This window comes from Peromyscus maniculatus, chromosome 9 (genome assembly GCF_049852395.1).
Source record: "Peromyscus maniculatus bairdii isolate BWxNUB_F1_BW_parent chromosome 9, HU_Pman_BW_mat_3.1, whole genome shotgun sequence".
In the NCBI taxonomy this organism is placed as follows: Eukaryota; Metazoa; Chordata; class Mammalia; order Rodentia; family Cricetidae; genus Peromyscus; species Peromyscus maniculatus.
In genome coordinates, this window is record NC_134860.1 from 68,669,905 (window position 1) to 68,690,599 (window position 20,695).

The 20,695-nt window shown below is 42.7% G+C and overlaps 1 protein-coding gene across 2 annotated transcripts in view; it reads right to left on the minus strand.

Moving 5' to 3' along the window:
• Positions 1 to 244: 244 nt before the first annotated feature.
• The window catches only part of Xpo7 (exportin 7), a 44,246-nt gene continuing 23,795 nt past the window's right edge, over positions 245 to 20,695 (minus strand). For both annotated transcript variants that reach the window (XM_076545339.1, XM_076545340.1), the window contains exons 15-28: positions 20,422 to 20,495; positions 19,197 to 19,280; positions 18,356 to 18,416; positions 17,884 to 17,992; positions 16,144 to 16,250; positions 12,726 to 12,814; positions 11,548 to 11,655; positions 8,089 to 8,171; positions 7,508 to 7,722; positions 7,008 to 7,146; positions 5,374 to 5,534; positions 4,260 to 4,358; positions 2,760 to 2,887; positions 245 to 1,835 (exon numbers count right to left, since the gene is read on the minus strand). In XM_076545339.1, the coding sequence (XP_076401454.1) occupies positions 1,742 to 1,835; positions 2,760 to 2,887; positions 4,260 to 4,358; positions 5,374 to 5,534; positions 7,008 to 7,146; positions 7,508 to 7,722; positions 8,089 to 8,171; positions 11,548 to 11,655; positions 12,726 to 12,814; positions 16,144 to 16,250; positions 17,884 to 17,992; positions 18,356 to 18,416; positions 19,197 to 19,280; positions 20,422 to 20,495 (1,551 nt within the window). In that variant the 3' untranslated portion in view covers positions 245 to 1,741. The remainder of the gene's footprint in view (positions 1,836 to 2,759; positions 2,888 to 4,259; positions 4,359 to 5,373; positions 5,535 to 7,007; positions 7,147 to 7,507; positions 7,723 to 8,088; positions 8,172 to 11,547; positions 11,656 to 12,725; positions 12,815 to 16,143; positions 16,251 to 17,883; positions 17,993 to 18,355; positions 18,417 to 19,196; positions 19,281 to 20,421; positions 20,496 to 20,695) is intronic.

Consider the following 20,695-nt stretch of genomic DNA (forward strand, 5'->3'; position numbering starts at 1 on the left):
GAAAAGAGGAAGAGTGGCCTCATTCTGACAACTCTGGAGAGCAATACACTATGTTTCAAGTATGTTCGCTGAACCAGTCATATTTTTAAAGAATTGAGTCAGATACAGTGAGTTAATTTTTTAAGGCAGAGGGACTTCTGTATCCGGTGGCTTTTAAAAAAGAAAGCATGATTGATTAAATTATCTCCATGTGTTTAAGTGAGACACATCCCTGGACACACTACACTTGACTGCTGAAACCAGGTCAGTAGAAACCACTGAAGTTTATTGGCGGTCACAATGCTTACACTGTATGCAGCAAACACCCTTACAAGTCTATCCGCAACCTGATCACGCAAGAAAAGATTCACCACACAGTCGCCAGAGGAGAAGGAAATTAACAGGCTTGTTTGTGAGGGTTGAGGAAAATAAAATAAAACCTAATTGATTAATGTCCCATGGGTAAGAGCTGAACTAGAGAGTGTACAACTAGCAGCAACAGTTGTGGGGAAGTACAAGGCAAATAGCTTTCTCCATTGAATTTTCCTCTGTAGGTTAGCTTTTCTTTTTTAATATTCAAAACATTTATTATGGTTTTTATTTTATAAAAATGTATATTTTTCAAGGGAGAATGTTAAATACTTCATGCTAGGTAGACCTTGTTATTAAGAACCTCTCCTCTGTAGTAACTTCCTCCAGTTCATACATTCATGAGTGCAGGGTACATACATAAACACACACACACACACACACACACACACACACACACACACACACACACACACACACACACACTGCCTCAAGGGCTGGGGAAGACAAAGTTATGGCCACACACATCAGGCCTCTGGTGGACTCATGCAAATTGCTCAACAAGAGAGCAAATGGCTCAATTCTCCATCGTCTCCTACAGAGACCAAGAATCCTAAGACATACATCCAACTTTGAACAGCAAGAGGCATCTGTCTAAGGATGAGGGTTAAGTAGAATGGAAGAAAGGATAGCGATCAGAACACCAGACATTTTTAGCTGGAGTTGTTTGTTACTGCAGGAGGCTGGGGCCCAGGGCAGCATCCATGCATGGGGAGGATGGTGCTCCCGCATGGCTCCGAGTTCCTAATAACAAGGGTTACTACAGCAACAGGAACGCATCATTGGGGGCGGGGGTGGGGAAGGGCATTAAGAAAAAATATACATTTGGAGTTTTTCCTTTTTTTTTGCCTCTCTACACTGTGTCACTAAATATATCTCTGCACTTTCACACATCCTTGTCCAATAAAGCTTCAGGCCACCACAATACACATTTTTCTTCACTCACCATACATAACCCCTCACATCAGCATTGGTGCACTAGACTCTGTAAAAATTTTTCAGTCACACTTTTGTTTTTAAACTTGAGTCAATATAAACCTTGTTCAAAATGTTATGAAAAAATGTACATGTTTATACAAGGCAGGTTGTGGCAGGACACTGGGCTCTCCCTGCTTGGGTGGCCCCAGGAGGGGGCTGGAGTCTCAGACGTTTGTCTCTGTCTCCTCCCACCACCCTTCCCACCCAGTCCCCCAGGAACCAGCAGCGCCCTGCCCTTAGTGAGTGCACGCACACCCCCGTTATTTCTTGGGGAAATAGCTAGTTGACCTTTGCCATTTCCCCCACACCTCTGGAGGAAGGAGCTGGGATCAGCCAGGCTCTCTCCCTTGCAATTGTTCAACCTCTGGACCAGACCAAAGGGACGCTGCTCTGTACAGGTAGAGTCCAAGAGTTGTCAGCTCATCATGTCATTGCTATTCACTCCATAAGTGGAATTCTTCATTGAGTCGTTGACTTCTCGACGGAATGCTGACAGGTTCTGGGTGAACCTGCAGAAAGGATGCATGTGGTTTGGGGGAGGAGGTAGAAATGAAAGGTCTTTGCCTAAAATGTTGTTATCCTAAGTACAGAAATAGCTACTGAGAAGCAGAGCACAGGAACTGTGTCTAATCAGCTAGCCTTAGTCTCAGGACTATTAGGGAAAGGTAGCCTTGTTTACATTTCTACTTTTGCCTGGCAACTTCTCAGCAGGCCAGAGATGGTCAAACCTGGAGCTAGGAGGGCCATGCTGGGCTCATGGCAGCACCATAGGCAACATTAACTGCTTGACAAGAGATGGGTATTAACCTTAGGAAGTCAATGCTAAAAGACCGAAGATACAGAGCTGTGTTTTTCCAATATGGAAGCTGCTAACCACAGATGGTTAGTGAGCCAGTGAAACTGAGAGCTGAATCAAATTTAATAATATTTAAATTCAGTTCCCCATCACAGCCTAATCACTTATATTAAAATGCTTTCATTAGAATTAAATAATGAAGATAATCTAGATAGTTAATTAATTTCTTAGAAAACTTCCAAGTATGTTTGGCATAACCAGGGTACAGGAATCTATTAATCTGTGTCAAGTTTATGAAATGTAGTTCAGATTAGGTGTTTCTGACAAAAACTTAGCATCTCAGTTTAGATATGCCATTAAGTGTAATATATATGCATATATATGGTTTTAAAGATTTAGCAAAATAAAGTTTACATTCTCAATTTTAAAACATACACTGACATAACTTTAGATGTTTTGGGTTACTACTAAAACTTGTCATGGAGAAATTTAAACCAGACATGTAGCTTGCCTCTCTATGAGACAGGACTGCTTTAGGTAGATCATATCTGGTGAACAGAAATGTTTATGGAACTGCCCTTGTTTCTCAGTAGTCTGAAAAAATAACAGTACTTGATGGCAAGACCCAGACACTTACCTGTCTCTGTTTTTTGTCAGAAGATTCCGCTCAATGCCTTCCATCAAATTTTCAAAACATAGATGCATGGCCTGCTGTTTCTCTGGTGGTTGGCTATTGACAATGCTGTTTCTTAGGTCAGAAAAATACTGTGGGTCAAGGAGCAAAACAGAAGGTGAGAGAAGGCAGGTGAATGTTCTTCAAGGAAGGCAGTGTCTACTACAATTCAATATATACTGCACAGTTCAAACACTGGCCTCATCAGGACCCTCAACTTCTGGATCTACCTGCCTCTCTGTCCACTCCCCAAGTGCTGGAGCTGTAAGCATGTGCTACCAGACCTGGCTTCGGACTCCCTTTCAGGGGAATCGCAAGGCTTTGTGACAGCTGGATCTAGAGTGTAGGTCTCAGGTGCTCTGATGTCTAAGGGACAACTTTCCCTTTAAAGGATTTTTTTCACTACTTAAGGGAGAGTGCTCCTTCATCCTTCCCATTAACTGCCACCTGTGGATTGTTTTTATTAAAACGGTCTCATGTAGCCTAGACTGGCCTCAAACTCACTGTGTAGCTGTGAATGACCTTAAACTTTTGCTCCTCCTGCCTTCACCTCCCAAATGCTGGGATATTAGGCATAGGCTGCCAAATCTGACTGCAGACTTCAATAGGCAAGTAGGAACAGGACACATTTAGTCAATGGCCCATACCCCCAGGCCTCCTTGCCAAGTGACAGCCATGTGAAGGCTTATTACCTTATAAACCTCTGGCTGGGCCAGGAGCTGGCATTCCTACCTTTTCTTTTTGTTTTCAGAGATTTATTTCTATTACTATTCTGTGTGTGTGTGTGTGTGTGTGTGTGTGTGTGTGTGTGTGTGTGTGTGTGTCTGGGTGCCCTCAGATGACAGAAAAGTGTCAGACTCTTTGGAGATGGAGTTACAAATGGTTGAGTGCTGCCTGATGTGGAGGCTGGGAATCAAACTTTGGTCCATCTGGAAGAAGAGCAGACACACTTGTCACTGAGCCAGCTCTGTAGACCCCTTTTCTTTTCAAGCCAGGGTCTTACTATCTGGTTGTCCTGTAACTTGCTCTATAAACCAGACTGGCCTTGAACTCGAAAGATCATCCTGGTTCTGCATCCTGAGTGCTGGAATTAAAAGTGTGCACCACTACACCCAGCAACACACACACATACACACACACACTCTCTCCTAAGGGAGGGGTGGTGGCTGGAGAGATAGTTTAGCAGTTAAGAGCACTGGCTGTTCTTCTAGAGGACTTCAGTTTGGTTCCCAGCACCCATATGGCAGCTTGTAATCATCTGTAACTCTAGCTCCATGGGCTCTAATGCCCTCTTCTGGCTTCCAAGAGTACCAGGCACACACGTGGTATATATACATACATGCAGACAAAACACCCATACACATAAAATAAAGATTTAATTTAAAAAAAAAAAAAGTCTGAACTCAGGCTGTCAGGGTTGGTGTAAGTACCTATCTCCTGAGCCTCTTGCTGGTCCTTGCCTACCTTTTCATTAAGTAGTATCAAGCCAAGTAGGGGTCGGGACATAGACCACTGATTTCTACAGTCTTCAAAGATGATGATGTTCAGCACCGTGGACAGCATCTAGCAGCAAGAAGGCAGAGATCCAGTTAGCGTGCAGCTACATTAAGTAGGAGGACAGGCTCCAAACAGGGTTTTTTTTTTTTTTTTGGTTTTTCGAGACAGGGTTTCTCTGTGTAGCTTTGCGCCTTTTCTGGATCTAGCTCTGTAGATCAGGCTGGCCTTGAAGTCATAGAGATCTGCCTGGCTCTGCCTCCTGAGTGCTGGGAATAAAGGTGTGCACCACCACCACCCGGCCTAAACAGGTCTCTTCTATGCAGGGTAAACTAGAAAAATATCTGTAAATCTTCATGGTAAACTTTTATTTATAGGTAGTCTTTCCCTGTTCACTCTGACTTGTGGGGAATAGGATGGGGGGAAGCATACAAAATTTAAGCAGGCAAAAAGCTCCTTGTACTATTATTTCCAAGTACTGGTCTTAGAGAAGAGAGCTTTATGACACTCTGAGAGTGTGATTAAGATGTGAATAATTTTACTGCTATTTAAGAGAGCAGTGAGCAGTCGTGAAACTGGCTTGGACATTATCAGCTTAAACATTCGCCATATTACTGACTTCTACTTCCTTATCTATTTGGTGTTGTATCTTCCTCCACACATTGTATAACAGTCTTGGCTGTCCCGGAACTCACTTTGTAGACCAGGCTGGCCTCAAACTCACAGAGTTCCGCCTACCCCTGCCTCCCAGTGCTGGGATTAAAGGTGTGTGCCACCACTTCCCAGCTTTGTCTTGTATTCTTGCTCTAAGAAAGCTAGGTGTGGCTAACTTATGCTCTGTTTCCCAGCAGTGAGGGAGAAGAGCAATTTTCATGGAAGTGAGTGCTCATGAGATAGGACATGGGTAGATGACACTCAGATCATTTCAGTTATTTTTCAGATCTAGAAAATTCAAAACCCACTGCCATTTTAAGAACACGAACATAGTGAGATGTGCATCAGCTGGCTTGGCCTTCCCTCTCTCGCAGGAGTTCATCCACAGCGGGACACACCACCACTGCCAATTAACCCTCAGATTCCTTACCTGCTGGATCATAGCTGGATGCTGCTGCATGATATGCAGAAAGCAGTCACTCTCCCGGTTCAGGGGTGTTGTCCTTTTCTTGGTGCTTCGTGACAGCTGTTTGAAGAGGTATGTCACAATATGGTCCAGGCAGGAACAGCAGCCTGTGCATACCATGGTGTCTGGAAGAAAGATGTGGGAGAGCAGGAATGCTGAGCTGCGGATGACTTGGGCAAACAGATTAATACTGGCTGCAATCCCCTAAGATTATGTGGTTAGACTGGGAGCTCAGCCAAGGTCACTACTGAGTACACACAAGGCCCAGTTTAACTTTGAAATGGAATGTAATACATAATGGTAAGTACTAAATTATTGGCTTAATGTATTTTATTTCACTTAAAAAAATCTTATTCAACAAGTGCTATATTTGTGCCAAATACTTTGTTAAATGCTTCCCCCAAGACAGGGTTTCTCTGTGTAGTCCTGGCTGTTCTGAAACTAGTTCTGTAGACCAGGCTGGCCTCAAACTCAAAGAGATTCATCTGCCTCTGCTCCAAGTACTGGGATTAAAGGCATGGGCCATCACTACTTTATAAATACTTTAATATATGCTCTTGAGAACTCTAGGAGGTTAAGTATGGTTTCTGACAACAGAGACACCAGCCTGGAGAGATAATGAGACTCATCTAAAACCATACTGCTGGAAATAGAAAGAGCTATAGAACCCAGGTGTCTGAAGTATGAGCCTGAGTTACTGGTGGAGGAGGGCATCGTCAAATCCAATTTTATATGGCCTGCCCACATTGGCCTTGGTTAGAATGGGCTATGTACTGGCCCTTATCTCTAAAGCATCTTGGGGAGGTCCACAGCTTATCTGAGGAACGGGGCAATGTGTAGGCAGGCTCCCAAGGCAAGGTCTGATACCTTGGGGATGGACTATCCTAGATATGGCTTTGTCTTGGAAAGAAGAATGGAGGTATCACGAAAATGGCAGTGAGGTGTGAATAGTTCACAATAGATAATTCAAAAGTCCTTTCTCTCATGACTGCTCAGCCTAATACCAAAATGGTTGAAAGGACTAGGAGGGAAACGGGGAACTAGCTGAGGAAACACTTCTACAGCTTCTACTATGCTCAAGAGAGAGGACTGATCCTCTAATACGTCCCAGGGGACCTTGCTGGATGTGCACACTGTTTCTGCTTATTTTCAGCTTGACTTTATTTCTCTGTAGCCTTCCTCATAAGCCAGCTGGATTTCCTGGTTTCTTCTTGCCTATAAATGTTAGTCTTGCTGTGCCTGCAACTGTCATGGACCTCCTATCCAGCTTTTACATGTATACTTTGATGCCAGGCTTTCCCTGATCCCATCTTCTCAGGGCCAGGAGCTTACTTATTCCTCTGTATTCACTTGCCATGTGTCTTGTCTATTCAGGTATTTGTTTTACCCACCAGATGAAAAATTCTGTAAGGAAAAAGTATGTTCTGTCACTGTATCCTGAATATCTCACACAGTGGTACCTGAGCCAGGACCAGTAAGCACTTGCTTGATGAGACTATACCATGAGTATCATATTGGGTTGTCAAGGCCAACATTTTACAGCAGCAATGTTTTTAGAGACTGGTAAGTGGCACACACCAGACAACCTTGGTCCTTACCAAGTGCAGTAAGTCCTTCAGAAATAGAAGAGAGGATGTACATGATGACATGAGGTTCCAGGCTTGCAATAAAGTTCATATGGTCCTGGGTCAGGACTTCCAGTAGTGAATAGTAGGACTGGCTGAGCTTGGGGTAATCCTGGGCAAAAAAGAAGGAAGAAAATCAGTTGAATCATTTGGTACTTTAGCACAAAGGGAAAAGGTCTTTAATAAACTAGTTTCTTCAGTTGGGAAAACAAAAGACACAGTTATAGCAGAAAGGAATAAGGTTGCAGTTTCTTGTCTGTCTGAGACACAATCTCTATATAGCTCTCTCTGGCCTAGAACTTGACGTTGACGAGGCAGTTCTTGAACTCAGAGATCTGCCTTCCTCTTCCTCCTGAGTGCTGGGATTAAAGGCATGAAGCTGAAGTTTCTTAGAAAAAACATTCAGTTGTAGTCATAGGCATAAAAAATTAACATGATCTGTGCATGATACTGCCAATGGGGCTTAGGCTTACCAGGAGGTCACTGTGAGGAATAGAGAGAAGCAGTTTGATGAAAGTCTGCAGGGCATTTTCCAAGGCATCATCTCCATAGAGACGGAAGACCCCAAAATTGACATAACTCCCACTGAGAGCAGCTTTTAGCATGGAGAAGCAGATGGAGATACCCTTGAGCTTCAAAGCATAGACCTGATCTTTCGGCACCTCTCCCAGTGTCAGGATACGATTGCCTGAGAAAACACAGGAAGTATTTATACAACCATGTTCATAATACTTTTTTGTAGTCAGGGTTGTACTATGTAGTTCTGGCTGGCCTTGAACTCACAGAGATCTGCCTGCCTCTGCCTTCTGAGTACTGAGATTAAAGGCATTTGTGTTTATAGTTTAAGCGTTCACAGTTTAAGTCATCCCAACTGTCCTATACACAGGCATATACAACATATTTCAGCAGGCCTTTGGTGACATCCAGCAGTCTCATACTTATATATAAGGAACACAGCACCCCATGGGAATGCTCTCCTGGCTACTCTTAGTCTAACCTGAGACCACACACAGTTGGATTCACTTCCAGGGACATGCCTCTCTAAAGTACCTACCATACATTGTTATCATCTTGCTGGTTTCTCGGAAAAGTAAGATACCATTGGGAGATGATACATCAAACTGGAGTCGCTGAGATCTGAGCAGAAAATACAGAAGGACAAAAAGTTAAAGGTTTTTCTTGGTAGAACAGAACAGGATATTCTAGGTTCTCACTGGTGCTCTACTACTGCTGCAAACTGCTTGCTCCACCGAGGGAAGAACCATACTTTTTATACAATGATGGTGCTTTTTCTTAAAGCTCACCATTTTAGGTTCAAGTTCTGCTCTTCAAACAATGAAAACATTAAAATAAAACCAAACCAAACTAAACAACAGGACTGTAGACAAAATTAAGCCTTTTAAAAATTCTCAATTTTCTTTAAGGTATAGCTTCTACCAGTCATTTGTTGGTACTAACTCACAAGTTTTTGTTTGCATTTACCCACAGTCTCGGTGGCAAGAGACGGAGGGGCGTAGACACTATTACCACTTTCTAAGAAGAACACTAAGGGACTTGGAATGCTCTAACACTCAAATATCAGGCAAGGGAGAATACATTTCAATAATCTCAGTTTTGGTTCTTGACTGTTCATGAGCCAGAACATCTCTTTTAGCTACTTTGGAGCTAAATGGCACCTGACTAGTTAAGGCCTGCAAGATCCAGAGGTCCTTCTTGACACCCCACCCCTGCCTGTCTAATCATGCTCAAGTCCACTCACTTCCTACATGTTCTCCGTTTCCACTCTTGCCTCACTAGTCTATTCTTCACATGGCAGGCAGCTAGAATGACACCCTTAAATGAAGTAAGCAAGATCACCGACAAACCTGCATGAAATGCTTAGTAACTTCCTATTGCAGTGAGGATAAATGTCTGTTCTTCCTTTACTGCTGTACCAAGGCACCTCTGCCCACAAACTTGACTTCCTCTATATCCTCTGCTTGCTCACCATGATCCAGCCACAGAGGTGGTGCTCTGTCTCAAATTCCAGCAAGCCTTAACTATCTTAGGGTGTCTACAGTAGTATTAACTGCTTACAACAGCTTTCACCTGGAGTTCTACCAGAATCTTGTCATTCAGATGCCAGATCAGCTTCTCAGCAGGGTGGTGGTGGTACACACCTGTAATCCCAGCACTTGGGGAGGCAGAGGCACACAGATCTCTGTGAGCTTGAGGCCAGCCTGGTCTACAAAGTGAGTTCCAGAACAGCCAGAGCTGTTACACAAAGAAACCCTGCCTTGAAAAACCAACAAAACAAAGAAGCACACAAACAAAAAAACCCATCAGCTTCACTGAGAGGCTTTCCTTGACTTCCTTCCTACTCTTCTCAATTCTATTATATATTTTTTTAAATTAAGTTTCTCGAGGCAGGGTCTCTCTGTGTAACCGCCATGGCTGTCCTGGAATTTGCTCTGTAGACCAGGCTGGCCTCAAACTCATGGAGATCCACCTGCCTCTTCCTCCCGAGAGCTGAGATTAAAGTTGTGTGCCACCACCGCCCGGTTCAATTCTATTACTTTTAAAATAACATTTAATCACTGCTAAAATTCTCTTCCGTACTTTTTAAGTTTTTGGGGGGATAGGGTCTGATGCTGCAGTCCAGGCTGGCCTGGTACTCACCATAGCCTAGTCTGACCTCAAATTCATAGCAACCCACCTGCCCAGCATGTTACTTGTTTTTAGTGTCCTTCTTACCATATGTTACATCAATTGAGGGCAGAGATTCTGTCCACAATAGCTAAGAAGTTTCTTAACAGAGACTGGGTACTCTCAGATAACTATTTTATAAATGATTAGCTCTTGAATGTAGGCTTCATGGGAGGTTATGGCCCCTCTGAATATTATATTCACTTACTATAGCAGTTTTAAAAATTCTCAGCAGTATCATGAGAAATTGATTAACATACCCACAAATGCAAAGCTAAGGCACTATTTTTTTCTTTTTGCTCTAAAATGTAAGACAAATCTAAAATTTGGTGTATTGAGTTTTTCTTTTTATTATCTTGGTCTAGCTACAGTTAGGCTAATACACAACTTCGTGTGTGTGTGTGTGTGTGTGTGTGTGTGTGTGTGTGTGTGTGTGTATGTGTGTGATGATATATGCATGTGTGTGTACATGTGTGCTTGCCTATGTGTTTGGAGGCCACAGGCCTGGATCAGGAGTTCTTGTTACACTGCTTTTCATCCGCCCCCCCCCCCCCCCCCTGCAACAGGGTCTCACTATATAGCTGTGGCTAGCCAAACTCACAGAGATCCACCTGCCTTGCCCCTTGAGTGCTGTGACTAAAGGCATGTGCCACCATGCCTGGTTCCACTACTATATTTAGAGACAAAGTGTTTTACTGAACATGGAGCTCAGTGTTCTGCCTAGACTGGCTGGTCAGCGCACCATGAGAATCTGCCTATCTCTCTTTTCAGTATGGGTTATGGATATGTATAGCCATCCCTAACTTTTATGTGGGTGCTGGGAATACAAACACAGGTCCTCCTGCTGCATAGCAAACACTTCACCACTTTACACACTGCTGTTTTGAGACAGGATCCCACTTTGTAGCTTGGGTTAGCCTGAAACGTGGCAATCCTCCTACCTCAGCTTCCTGAGTGTTAGGATCCTAAGTTTGAGCCGCTTGCCACACATTAAGAAAAGGTTTAGGAGCTGAAGACATGGCTCAGCAGTTAAGAGCATGTACTGTTCTTGTAGAGGACCTGAGTTTTGTTGCCAGCGTCCCTATCAGGTGGCTTAAAACCACCTGTAATTACACTCCAGTTTTGGAGGTAGCCAAATGCCTCTGACCTCTGCAGGCACATGTACTCATGTACATACCCATTCACATAATTAAAAATAAAATAAGATCTCAAAAAAAAAAGGTATTTAAAACAGTATATCTTTCTTATATATCACTACTCTAAAATGGACAGACTACCATTATCAAATGTCAACTTGTGTATATTTGGGCAGGGGAGAAAACAAAATCTTGGTTGCCAAGTTTCCTTCTTATTAAGAATGGATATCCTGGTGGTAGGGGAAGAGGACAGATACCCTGGGTTGGGGATCTACCTCAGTTAGTAAGTGCTTCCTAGCATGCAGGAAGCCCCGATTTGATCCCCAGCATTGCACAAATCAGATATGTTGGCACATTCCTGTCACCCTAGCACCCAGGAGGAGGAGGCAAGATTAGGTTCAGGTCACCTTCAGTTATATATTATTTAAGGTCAACCTGGGCTAGTGAGACCTTGTCTCAAAACAACCCCCCAACAAACACACAAAAGAGGATGTCCTGAGCTCATCTGGTGATCTATTTCCTGTAGACAGCAATGGCTTTGTGTGGCTGGCAGTATCCTTCTTTCAAACAAGAACACATACACTTTTAGAGCTTTCAAATTTGATAGCAGTGCTCCCCAATCTGCCCAGAGTACAAGAAAGTGAATCACCTTAGGGGTTCTCAAGCAGCAGAGCAGCTACCATCCCGCTTACCTGTTATGAACTAATTCAGCCATCAGCTTGAGCACAGGTGTGGTACAGGCTGGGTCATGGTACCAGAGCTCAATTGCCCGCTGGAGAATTGGCATGTAGGAGGGATAGCTATAAAGGAGATGCTAAGGAAGATATTCTGAAGCCACAAGAAAGAGTTTAAATAATTTTTCAGTGCTCATCAAGCACAAACTCATATTACAGTTCTTTATTTTTCTGTTTTGTTTGCTAACCGCTATCCTGGGGAGTTTTTCTATGTGTGCAATCTCTCTCTCCATGCATGCAAATAAGCAAACATACATCCATACAATAGGCATTGAGAGATACATTTCAATTCTCAGTGCCTTTCTTCTGAAGAACATAGTGTATTTCCTATTTTTTAAATATTTATTTTTTAAAATTTATTTTTTGGTATTTTGACTGCATGTCATATGGATATATGGATACTGGGAATTGAACCTGGATCCTTTGGAACATCAGTCAGTACTCTCAATCACTGAGCCATCTCTCCAGCCCCCATATTCCATATTTTTATTTATACTTTACCATTTACACGACAAGAGATCAACTATTTCTTTTATGTTGGAAGAAACTATCGGAAAAACAAGTCCTCAGATTTTGATGACTGATTGAGCCAACGTCACAAGGTCAGTAAAGTTAAGGCTTTCTTCCTAGACAGATCTACAAGTTTTTTATGTCTCTCTTCTGCCTTTACTTTCATTAGACAGAACTTGCTATGTTGCCCAGGCTGGCCTCAAAGTCATGATTCCCAGTCTCGCTCTCTTAAGTGCTGGAATTACAGGCATGGGAGACCACGTGGCTTTCTCTTTTTGATTCCTTCCTTTTTTTGTTTTTTGTTTTTGTTTTTTTGAGACAGGTTTTCTCTGTGCAGCCCTGGCTGTCCTGGCACTTGCTTTGTAGACCAGGCTGGCCTTAAACTCAAGGATCCTCCTGTCTCTGCCTCCTGAGTGCTGGGATTAAAGGCCTGCACCACCACGGCTTCCTCATAGTAAAATTCATGTGCAGCAGTTCCACATTGGTGCTTGGTCCCACTGCAACTTTTAGCAGATCTTTTGAAAACCATTTTCTCGCCTCCCCAAACCTCGTCCTTCGCACTCCCAACACATAGCTTCACTCCAGTTACTGTCTGTGCAATAGGTTTCTAGTAGGAGTCAGGATACATCCATTCGAAGAGCATCATGAAGCTGGTCTTGGCATTGAAGGCAAAAGCTATCCCTCTCAGGTCTCTCACTAGGCCAACAAGAGTTCTCTGTAACAGGATGTAGAAACAGGAGAAACACCCCAACTATAACCCTCTGATAGGAATTTTACACAATTGCAATCAAAGTCTTCCTTTCGCAGCACCCCCTCCCCCAATATTCTGAATCCATTTCCTTCATGTTAGAATGGAATCTTTTCACCTGGAAAATTAGTTTTAGAAACTTGATACATGGGCTAGAGATTTCTTGTAACAAGATCTGAAATTCAAAATCCTCCAAAATACAAAATACTTTTCAGTGTGTCCAGTAAATGATGAAACTGTTCATACAGACTTACTGGGCTGGGGAGACAGGTCAGTGCTGTGTCCCCTAAGTTCCCTGCACTGCAAAAGAATAAGAAAGTCCCCATGATCAATAGAAAAAACAAAGTTACCTTTAGGCCACGTGCATAAGGTGGATGTGATACATAAGTGAATTTTGTATTCAGACTTGGGTCCCATCCCATTCTCAAATTATCTCATTTTATATATATGCAAATATACCAAAATCTCAAAAAAACAAAAAAAGCCCTGAAATCTCAAATATCTCTGGCCCAGATATTTCACATAAGGGACACACACACTCTATACTCAGAAAAGCAGTATGGCTTATGGCTCCTTATAGAGAAAAATGAAGTTAAGCTATCTTGCTCCCCATACTTGAGCTTGAATCCATAGCCTCATTGTCTGCTAGGAAAGGACTCTCAAGGACGGTACATTTTAAGACATTAAAGAGATGTGTAAAGATAAGGAAATCACAATAACTCAGTTTTTCAAAAGGGAAAATGCTATATAAAGGCAGAAAAGGCTTATGTCCAGAGTTCTTTATCTTAAAGGAACTCAAGAACACTCTACCAAGAGGAAGTGAACATGGTACCTTCCCTGGATCCTTAGTACCGAGAAATAAGACTCCTGTGTTCAACGCTGGAGCTGTAAGACGTCATACTTTCCCTTTCTGACAAGGCCTCGAAACTTTTCCACGGTCATGCTGCTTCTCAGAGTAGAGATGCAGTTTGCATCAAGATTCCCTCTCTGGTACTGCTAAGACGGCTCAGGGGGAAAAGTACTTTCTGTGTAAGTTGGTAAACTGAATTTGATCCCTGGACTACATAAAGGTAGAAGAGAACTGACTCCACAAAGCTGTCCTCTGCCTCCATATATACTCTGGGGCATGTGCAACCACCCCCTGCAAATTATAAATCTAATATTCTCTTTCTCAATAGAATTTCTACTTGGGCATCCTGATTAATAGAACAACTGCCTTAAAAATCTATTATTGAAATCCCTGGGAATTTGAGGATGTTGACTTGTTTAGCAAAAGCTGCTATACTACACTACGAATAGTCTCCTTTAAGCAAACAATTCTCTTTGAGCTGATACCATGAGCTTAACTTTCTAGCCTGAGATAAATCAATCTAAAAGACTTGTTACAAGGGCCATGGCAGAAATAATGGGTGACAACTATAGTCTACGGTCAGCCTGGTTTCTTTAGGTAATTTTACCTGCTTTGGATGGCACTACGATGATGGAAAAGAGCTAGCATTCACTGATACTCTTAACTAACTGGTATGTTATGTAAAATCACTCCCCTTAGAATGACTCAGATGCCCGAACACAAGCACAAAGTTGACAAAGTTATACAGAGTGCTATTGTTCTCTGACTACCTTGCTGTAAAGTCTCTTAGATTTCTATCTTTCAAAATTAACAAAGTTTCTAAACATTTTATTTATTTTTTGTGTGTACATACACATGTATACTCATATCCATGTCAGAGTGCATTTCAGAAGACAACCTGAAGGAGTTGGTCCTCTCCCTTCACTGTGTGGGCAACAGAGACTAAACTCAGGTTGTCAGGCTTGGCAGCAAATGTCTTTACCTACTGATCTACCTTGCTGACTCTAGAGGCTTTTACAAGATAAACTGTCAGGTCAAACCTCACATTTCCCTCTCATCAACACCCTTTTGCTGTTTGGTGTCTCTCTGCTCAGCCTGGGTGTCCTTAGGAATACTGCAGAAAGCATTACTACCAACACTAACATCCTCAGGTCTTCCTAGTTTGGTATGGGTATCTACAGGCCAGGAGAGTAAGCATGTATTAAGTAAAAACAGGAGAGTAACAATCAAATGATTCTGAGAGCCAGAATCAAGAACTAAAAAAGTGACTTGAAATTCTACACATGGGGGCTGAAGAGAAGGCTCAGAGGTTCAGAGCACTGGCTGCTTTTCCAGAGGTCCTGAGTTCAATTCCCAGCAACCACATGATGGCGCATAACCATTTGCAATGAGATCTGGCACTATCTTCTGGCCTGCAGGCATACATGCAGACAGATCACTATACATAATAAAAAACAAAAAACAAAACAAAAAACTCAACCCAAAACCCTATGCATGGACTATGGAATTTCAAAGACTAATCTCTTACGGTATTTGTTTTGTGGTGCTGGGTTTTGAAACAAGGTCTTCCAGTACCCTAGTTAAGTGCCCTACCATGAAACCATAATTGCTAGGCCCCTCAAAAGAAATCTTCACAGAAATAAGGAGTTACAAAGAACTCAATGATAATGAAATGGCATCTATCAAAATTTTGGGGTTTTGAAAAATCTGTTTTGGGTAGGTGGGGGAGGTGGGAAGGATCTGGAAGAAGCTGGGGAGAGTACACTATGTACTCAAAACACATGGTGTGAAAACATTTTTTTTTTTTTCAATTAAAAAAGAGAAAATCTGTTTCATGATAGTGGAGAAACATGTAACACTATACATGTAAAATAGTTAAGATAGTACAGTCTGTTGTCAAACTAAAAAAATTTCAAAGAAAAACTTTTGGAATATGACTAAAGGCTCTTATAGTTTTACAGCTTTACAGCAAGAAAGAACTGAAAAGAACTGAATTAACTCAAGAAAAGTATGAAAACAAAGGTAAGAGTAGAAAACACAGATAAAATAGTCTTTTTTTTTTTTTGCAATGACGAATTACCTGGTACTGGTCTAGAAAAACAGTGAAATCACTAATAAACACCATTAAAAATTAAAATGGGACATTATTCAAGATATAACAGTGATTCCAAAGACGGTAAGAAAACTGTAACCTCATGTTGATACATCTAAAAATGTATACAACAATCCCCAAACACTGTTTACGAATACATTTTAATATGAATAGGCTTTATGACTACCAGACCTTCAACTGAAAACTCTCAAGAGCACAAGAGATTCATATGCCAACCAGGGGATAGTTTGTAGATAAGTTGCACCATTTCAGCAGCTGGCAGCTGCCCAATCCCAGCTTTACCAGGCTCTGCCTTTAGCCGGAAGCCAACTGGTTCATAGGTGGAGGACTCACCTTTGCCTCTTGTTCATTGAAGCTGTTAGTGCTGAACATCTGGGCCACAGCCTCAAACGCTGCCGTGAGTGGAAGCATGAATTGCTCATACTGATCTTCATCCTCTCCTGCAAGGGAAACAACCCTAGGTGTGACTCTGAGGCCAACAAGTCCAAGCTGTGAATGCTTGAGAAATAAGATGGGGTGAAAAAGGTGGCTGTCCCAGGGCAATCCAAAGGCTCCCTTTACTATCCCAATGGGTGTTAGTAGTAATTAAAGTCAAATGTTAGCAGAGACCTGCATGTGCACAAGGTACTACATACTGTTTGGTTTGTACCAAGGCTGCCGTGTTAGAACTAGGCGAGATGCTTCTGGAGGCTTTAATCACATGCACTTTCCTTAGTAGTGTTTCATTTGAGTAGGAGTAGATTAAAATAGCTCAAAATCACAACAGCAAACACCACTGAGCATTCGTGATTATTAGTTGGACCACCAGTGCTACTCAGGTGACTGAACTTCCCTGGTTCCCATGCACTGAAGACTACATAATTAATTAAACCTCTGTTGACTGGGTAAGGTGGGTCTGCTTATTAGTGTGGGGTGGAGGTGGTTCTCGCCAACAAGATGCACTTAAGAATCTCAATAATTCTCTTATTTTACACATGTGGTTGTCAGAGAGAGAGAATTTTATAGTCTTCGAAAAAGTTCTTTTAGACAAGGATCTTATCATATTGCTCTGGCTCGTCTCAAACCCAGGTTTCCTGTCTTAGTCTCCCAAATAACTGCATCTAGTGGAACAACAGGTGCACACTACTGCATCTAGTGGAACAACAGGTGCACACTACTGCATCTAGTGGAACAACAGGTGCACACTACTGTATCTAGTGGAATAACAGGTGCACACTACTGCATCTAGTGGAACAACAGGTGCACACTACTGCATCTAGTGGAACAACAGGTGCACACTACTGCATCTAGTGGAATAACAGGTGCACACTACTGCATCTAGTGGAACAACAGGTGCACACTACTGCATCTAGTGGAACAACAGGTGCACACTACTGCATCTAGTGGAATAACAGGTGCACACTACTGCATCTAGTGGAATAACAGGTGCACATTACTGCATCTAGTGGAACAACAGGTGCACACTACTGCATCTAGTGGAATAAAACAGGTGCACACTACTGCATCTAGTGGAATAAAACAGGTGCACACTACTGCATCTAGTGGAATAAAACAGGTGCACATTACTGCATCTAGTGGAACAACAGGTGCACACTACTGCATCTAGTGGAATAAAACAGGTGCACACTACTGCATCTAGTGGAATAAAACAGGTGCACACTACTGCATCTAGTGGAATAACAGGTGCACACTACTGCATCTAGTGGAACAACAGGTGCACACTACTGCATTTAGTGGAATAAAACAGGTGCACACTACTGCATCTAGTGGAATAACAGGTGCACACTACTGCATCTAGTGGAATAACAGGTGCACACTACTGCATCTAGCTTGAAGAGAATTTGAAAGCCATGGCACATCAAGATTAAAACTTGGTTGCATACTGTTACTCTATTCCAGTACAGGGAGCATGACAGCATGGTGTGTTTTTTTGTGAAAAGAGGGTGTTATTTCAGATGTTTTTGTTACTATTGAAACAACAGAGAAGAGGTCCCCCATATCTACTACTCTGTCCTCAGATAAAAATTTAGTACAGGGCCAGATGACTTGAGCTACTAGAGTTCATTGCAGTACCTAAATCCACCATGAGGAGACGCCCAAGTGCTGTGTAGAAGGTAGTCCGACACCGCATGTCTGTCAGGTTGGACTGATTGTTAATACCCAAAAATGAAAAGTGCTCGCTCTATTAAAAAAAAGAAAACAAGTTAAAAAGGTAAAAACATGGGTTAGAGGTAGAATAGAAGTCAGTAATTTCAGAATTACTGAGCCCTTGCACACTAGCGGCCCCATGGTCACTCTTTAAGGATACACGGATGCTTTAATTTTTCAAAGGTATCATGGCTGTTACTACTGGCTTATCCCGAGTATATACAGCAGGAGGTGACTTTGGTACAGCCCAGGCATCCTGAGGAGCTCTGATGATGGGAGTGTAATCTGGCAGAATTGCAGGACCCAGGGCCTCAACTGAAGCAGCTGCTTTGCAGTGCTGAGGAAGTGCTATGTGGGTGGCTGGAGAACAGACAGGACAAGGGCCGCGATCACTCACCGTGTGATTGTTCAGCATGAACTGTACCGCGCTAAGCTTCACTAGCTTCCTTACACTACTGTATGTAAAGACAAAGGGACACAGTCAAGGAAAGTGTGGCACACACTAAGACATGTTCAGAGTTAGCATGCTTTCCCTAGACATCTTATTTTCTAAACCACAGGAGCACAATATGCCAAATAGGAAAGTGTTTGTTAGTACTTAATTGATTAATAAGAGAACACTCACACCAAACTGCTACTTTTAAGAAAATCAGTACCACAGCAATTTCTCCTCAGAGTCAGACTATCCCAGAGCAGCTCCTCCTGGCAGGATTTCAAGAGGGACTTTATGCCTTAAAGCCCTGCGCAAGTAACCACTGTGCATTGTGAATAGACTCCTCTCCTATCTAGAAAGGGACTAGCTATGACAGTCTTTGAAGACTGTGAGAAAAAGTTGCTGGGGAAATTGTACAGTGTTTTCTGCACTTACTGGCTCCCTCCCAACTGTGGAGTAATCCAAACTTCACAGCAGATGTTGTTCAGATCAAGGGTTCCAGGCCACTACTGGGGGAAAGCTTAGTGTTAGGATGAAGCTTTGCTAAGAGCTTAGCTACAGAGAGCATACCAGTGAGCCAGGTCCCAGGTCTCCTAGTATTTATGAATTTTAGGATCAGTCAGGGATATGTCTATAGTCAACTATTATATTGGGTTGAGCCTCACTTTTAGGGACTTGGAATTATTGCCTTTGGCTCCTAGGAAAATAGAAGACACTTGAGTCCCAGCTACACCCAAGTTAAAGTGGCAGCAGAAACCATGTGACTTTCTAACTTGCTCAGAGTCTCAGAGTCTCACTTAAAGGATATCCAATGGAGAGGTCATTGAGAAGCTGCAGCGTCTTGGAGGTGATTGGTTCACAACGCCCCCAGTATTTCAAGTTGGTGATGCTGGAGGGAAAAAAGAAAAAAGAAGCAAGAGAAACTTTTGTTGCACCTGATTTCCTTAAGGGATGAAAGAAGAAATTCATCAATCAAAAGTCAGCATACATCTGTATCACCAATTCACAGACATCACGACCACAAGAAAAAAAAAAAGGGTATAAAATCTCTGTACTTACATTTGGTTGACTAGAAAAATTATCCTTCAGATAATCTTCACTACTTGGTTCCAAAGCTACACTGGCCCATACCCAGGCCCTTGGAATTCTGGGGCACTCCAGGGCTGATTTCTGCAGCAAGGGTAAGAGATTTCTGCGGCAGTGATAACATGCAGACGTATGCACCTCTGCACCTGCACCATCCACTGTCAGCTGCAGAACTCTAGTAACCCTTGCTTCTGGTCTTGGCTGGCAGAGTCCTTTAGACCCCCTTGGCTTTTTCCATCTTAAATTAGTAACCAGCTCATGGGTATCAGTGTTTAGGCTGGGACAGTTGCAAGGAAGCAAAATGGTACTTTGCACACAGCCCTGGGTTATTATTTGACTCCTAGTGTGTGCTATGATAAATTGAGCTCCTGAAAAGAGGAAAATGTAACCAAGGGACATAACTTAAAAACAACAGAAACAAAAACAAGAAAAGGGCCAATTAGGAGCACCAACTTTGAAGACATTCCAACAGCAGGAGTAGATTTTGGAAACTCAAGACTCCTGGAGGGTATGATGCTTCCTGAGAAGAATAAGCCCATGGGAGAGTGAAGCTCTCCCCTTGAGGTTGGGCAGGCATTCCTAATGGAAATCAGCACCAGAAAACAAATGCCTACTTTGGGCATCCCGGACAGCTCAATGACCGAGAGTGAGAGGACAAATACCAATCACCAGGGAGGAGCTCCATTTTATGAATGCCTTGACAGGATTTCAACTGTGATTCCAAAGGCTAAAGAGAAGATTCGGTAAAATTCTACACAAGCCTGGAATGCTCTGGGGCCGGGCCATATCTCTAAGCACAGCGTGTCACACACTCAAATGCACAATTCTCTGACGCAAACGATCAAGGCTGGAATAGCAAGGCAGTGGCAACACAGTGCCTGGGTCACTGCACAGTTGCAACAGGACTGCAGGGCCTCTTGCTGACGGTGAGCCACAACACTTACACTTTTCCTATGAAGACACTCAGCACCATCGTCTCATCATTCAACCCCAGAACTTCTGAGAGTCGGCGGTACAGCTGGCGTCATGCAAAGTAAGAGAAAACAATCAGATGACATAGAACGAGTACAACCTGGGCTGTCTAAGTTGTGTCCACACTAAAGGGATAAGATGTAGGACAGCTCTGAGAAGTATGCACTGAAGGGATAGGCTAGCTTGAATGTTCTAAATACTAGAGAGACTATATTCTCTTATTGGACCACTTCAATCCTGAAATTC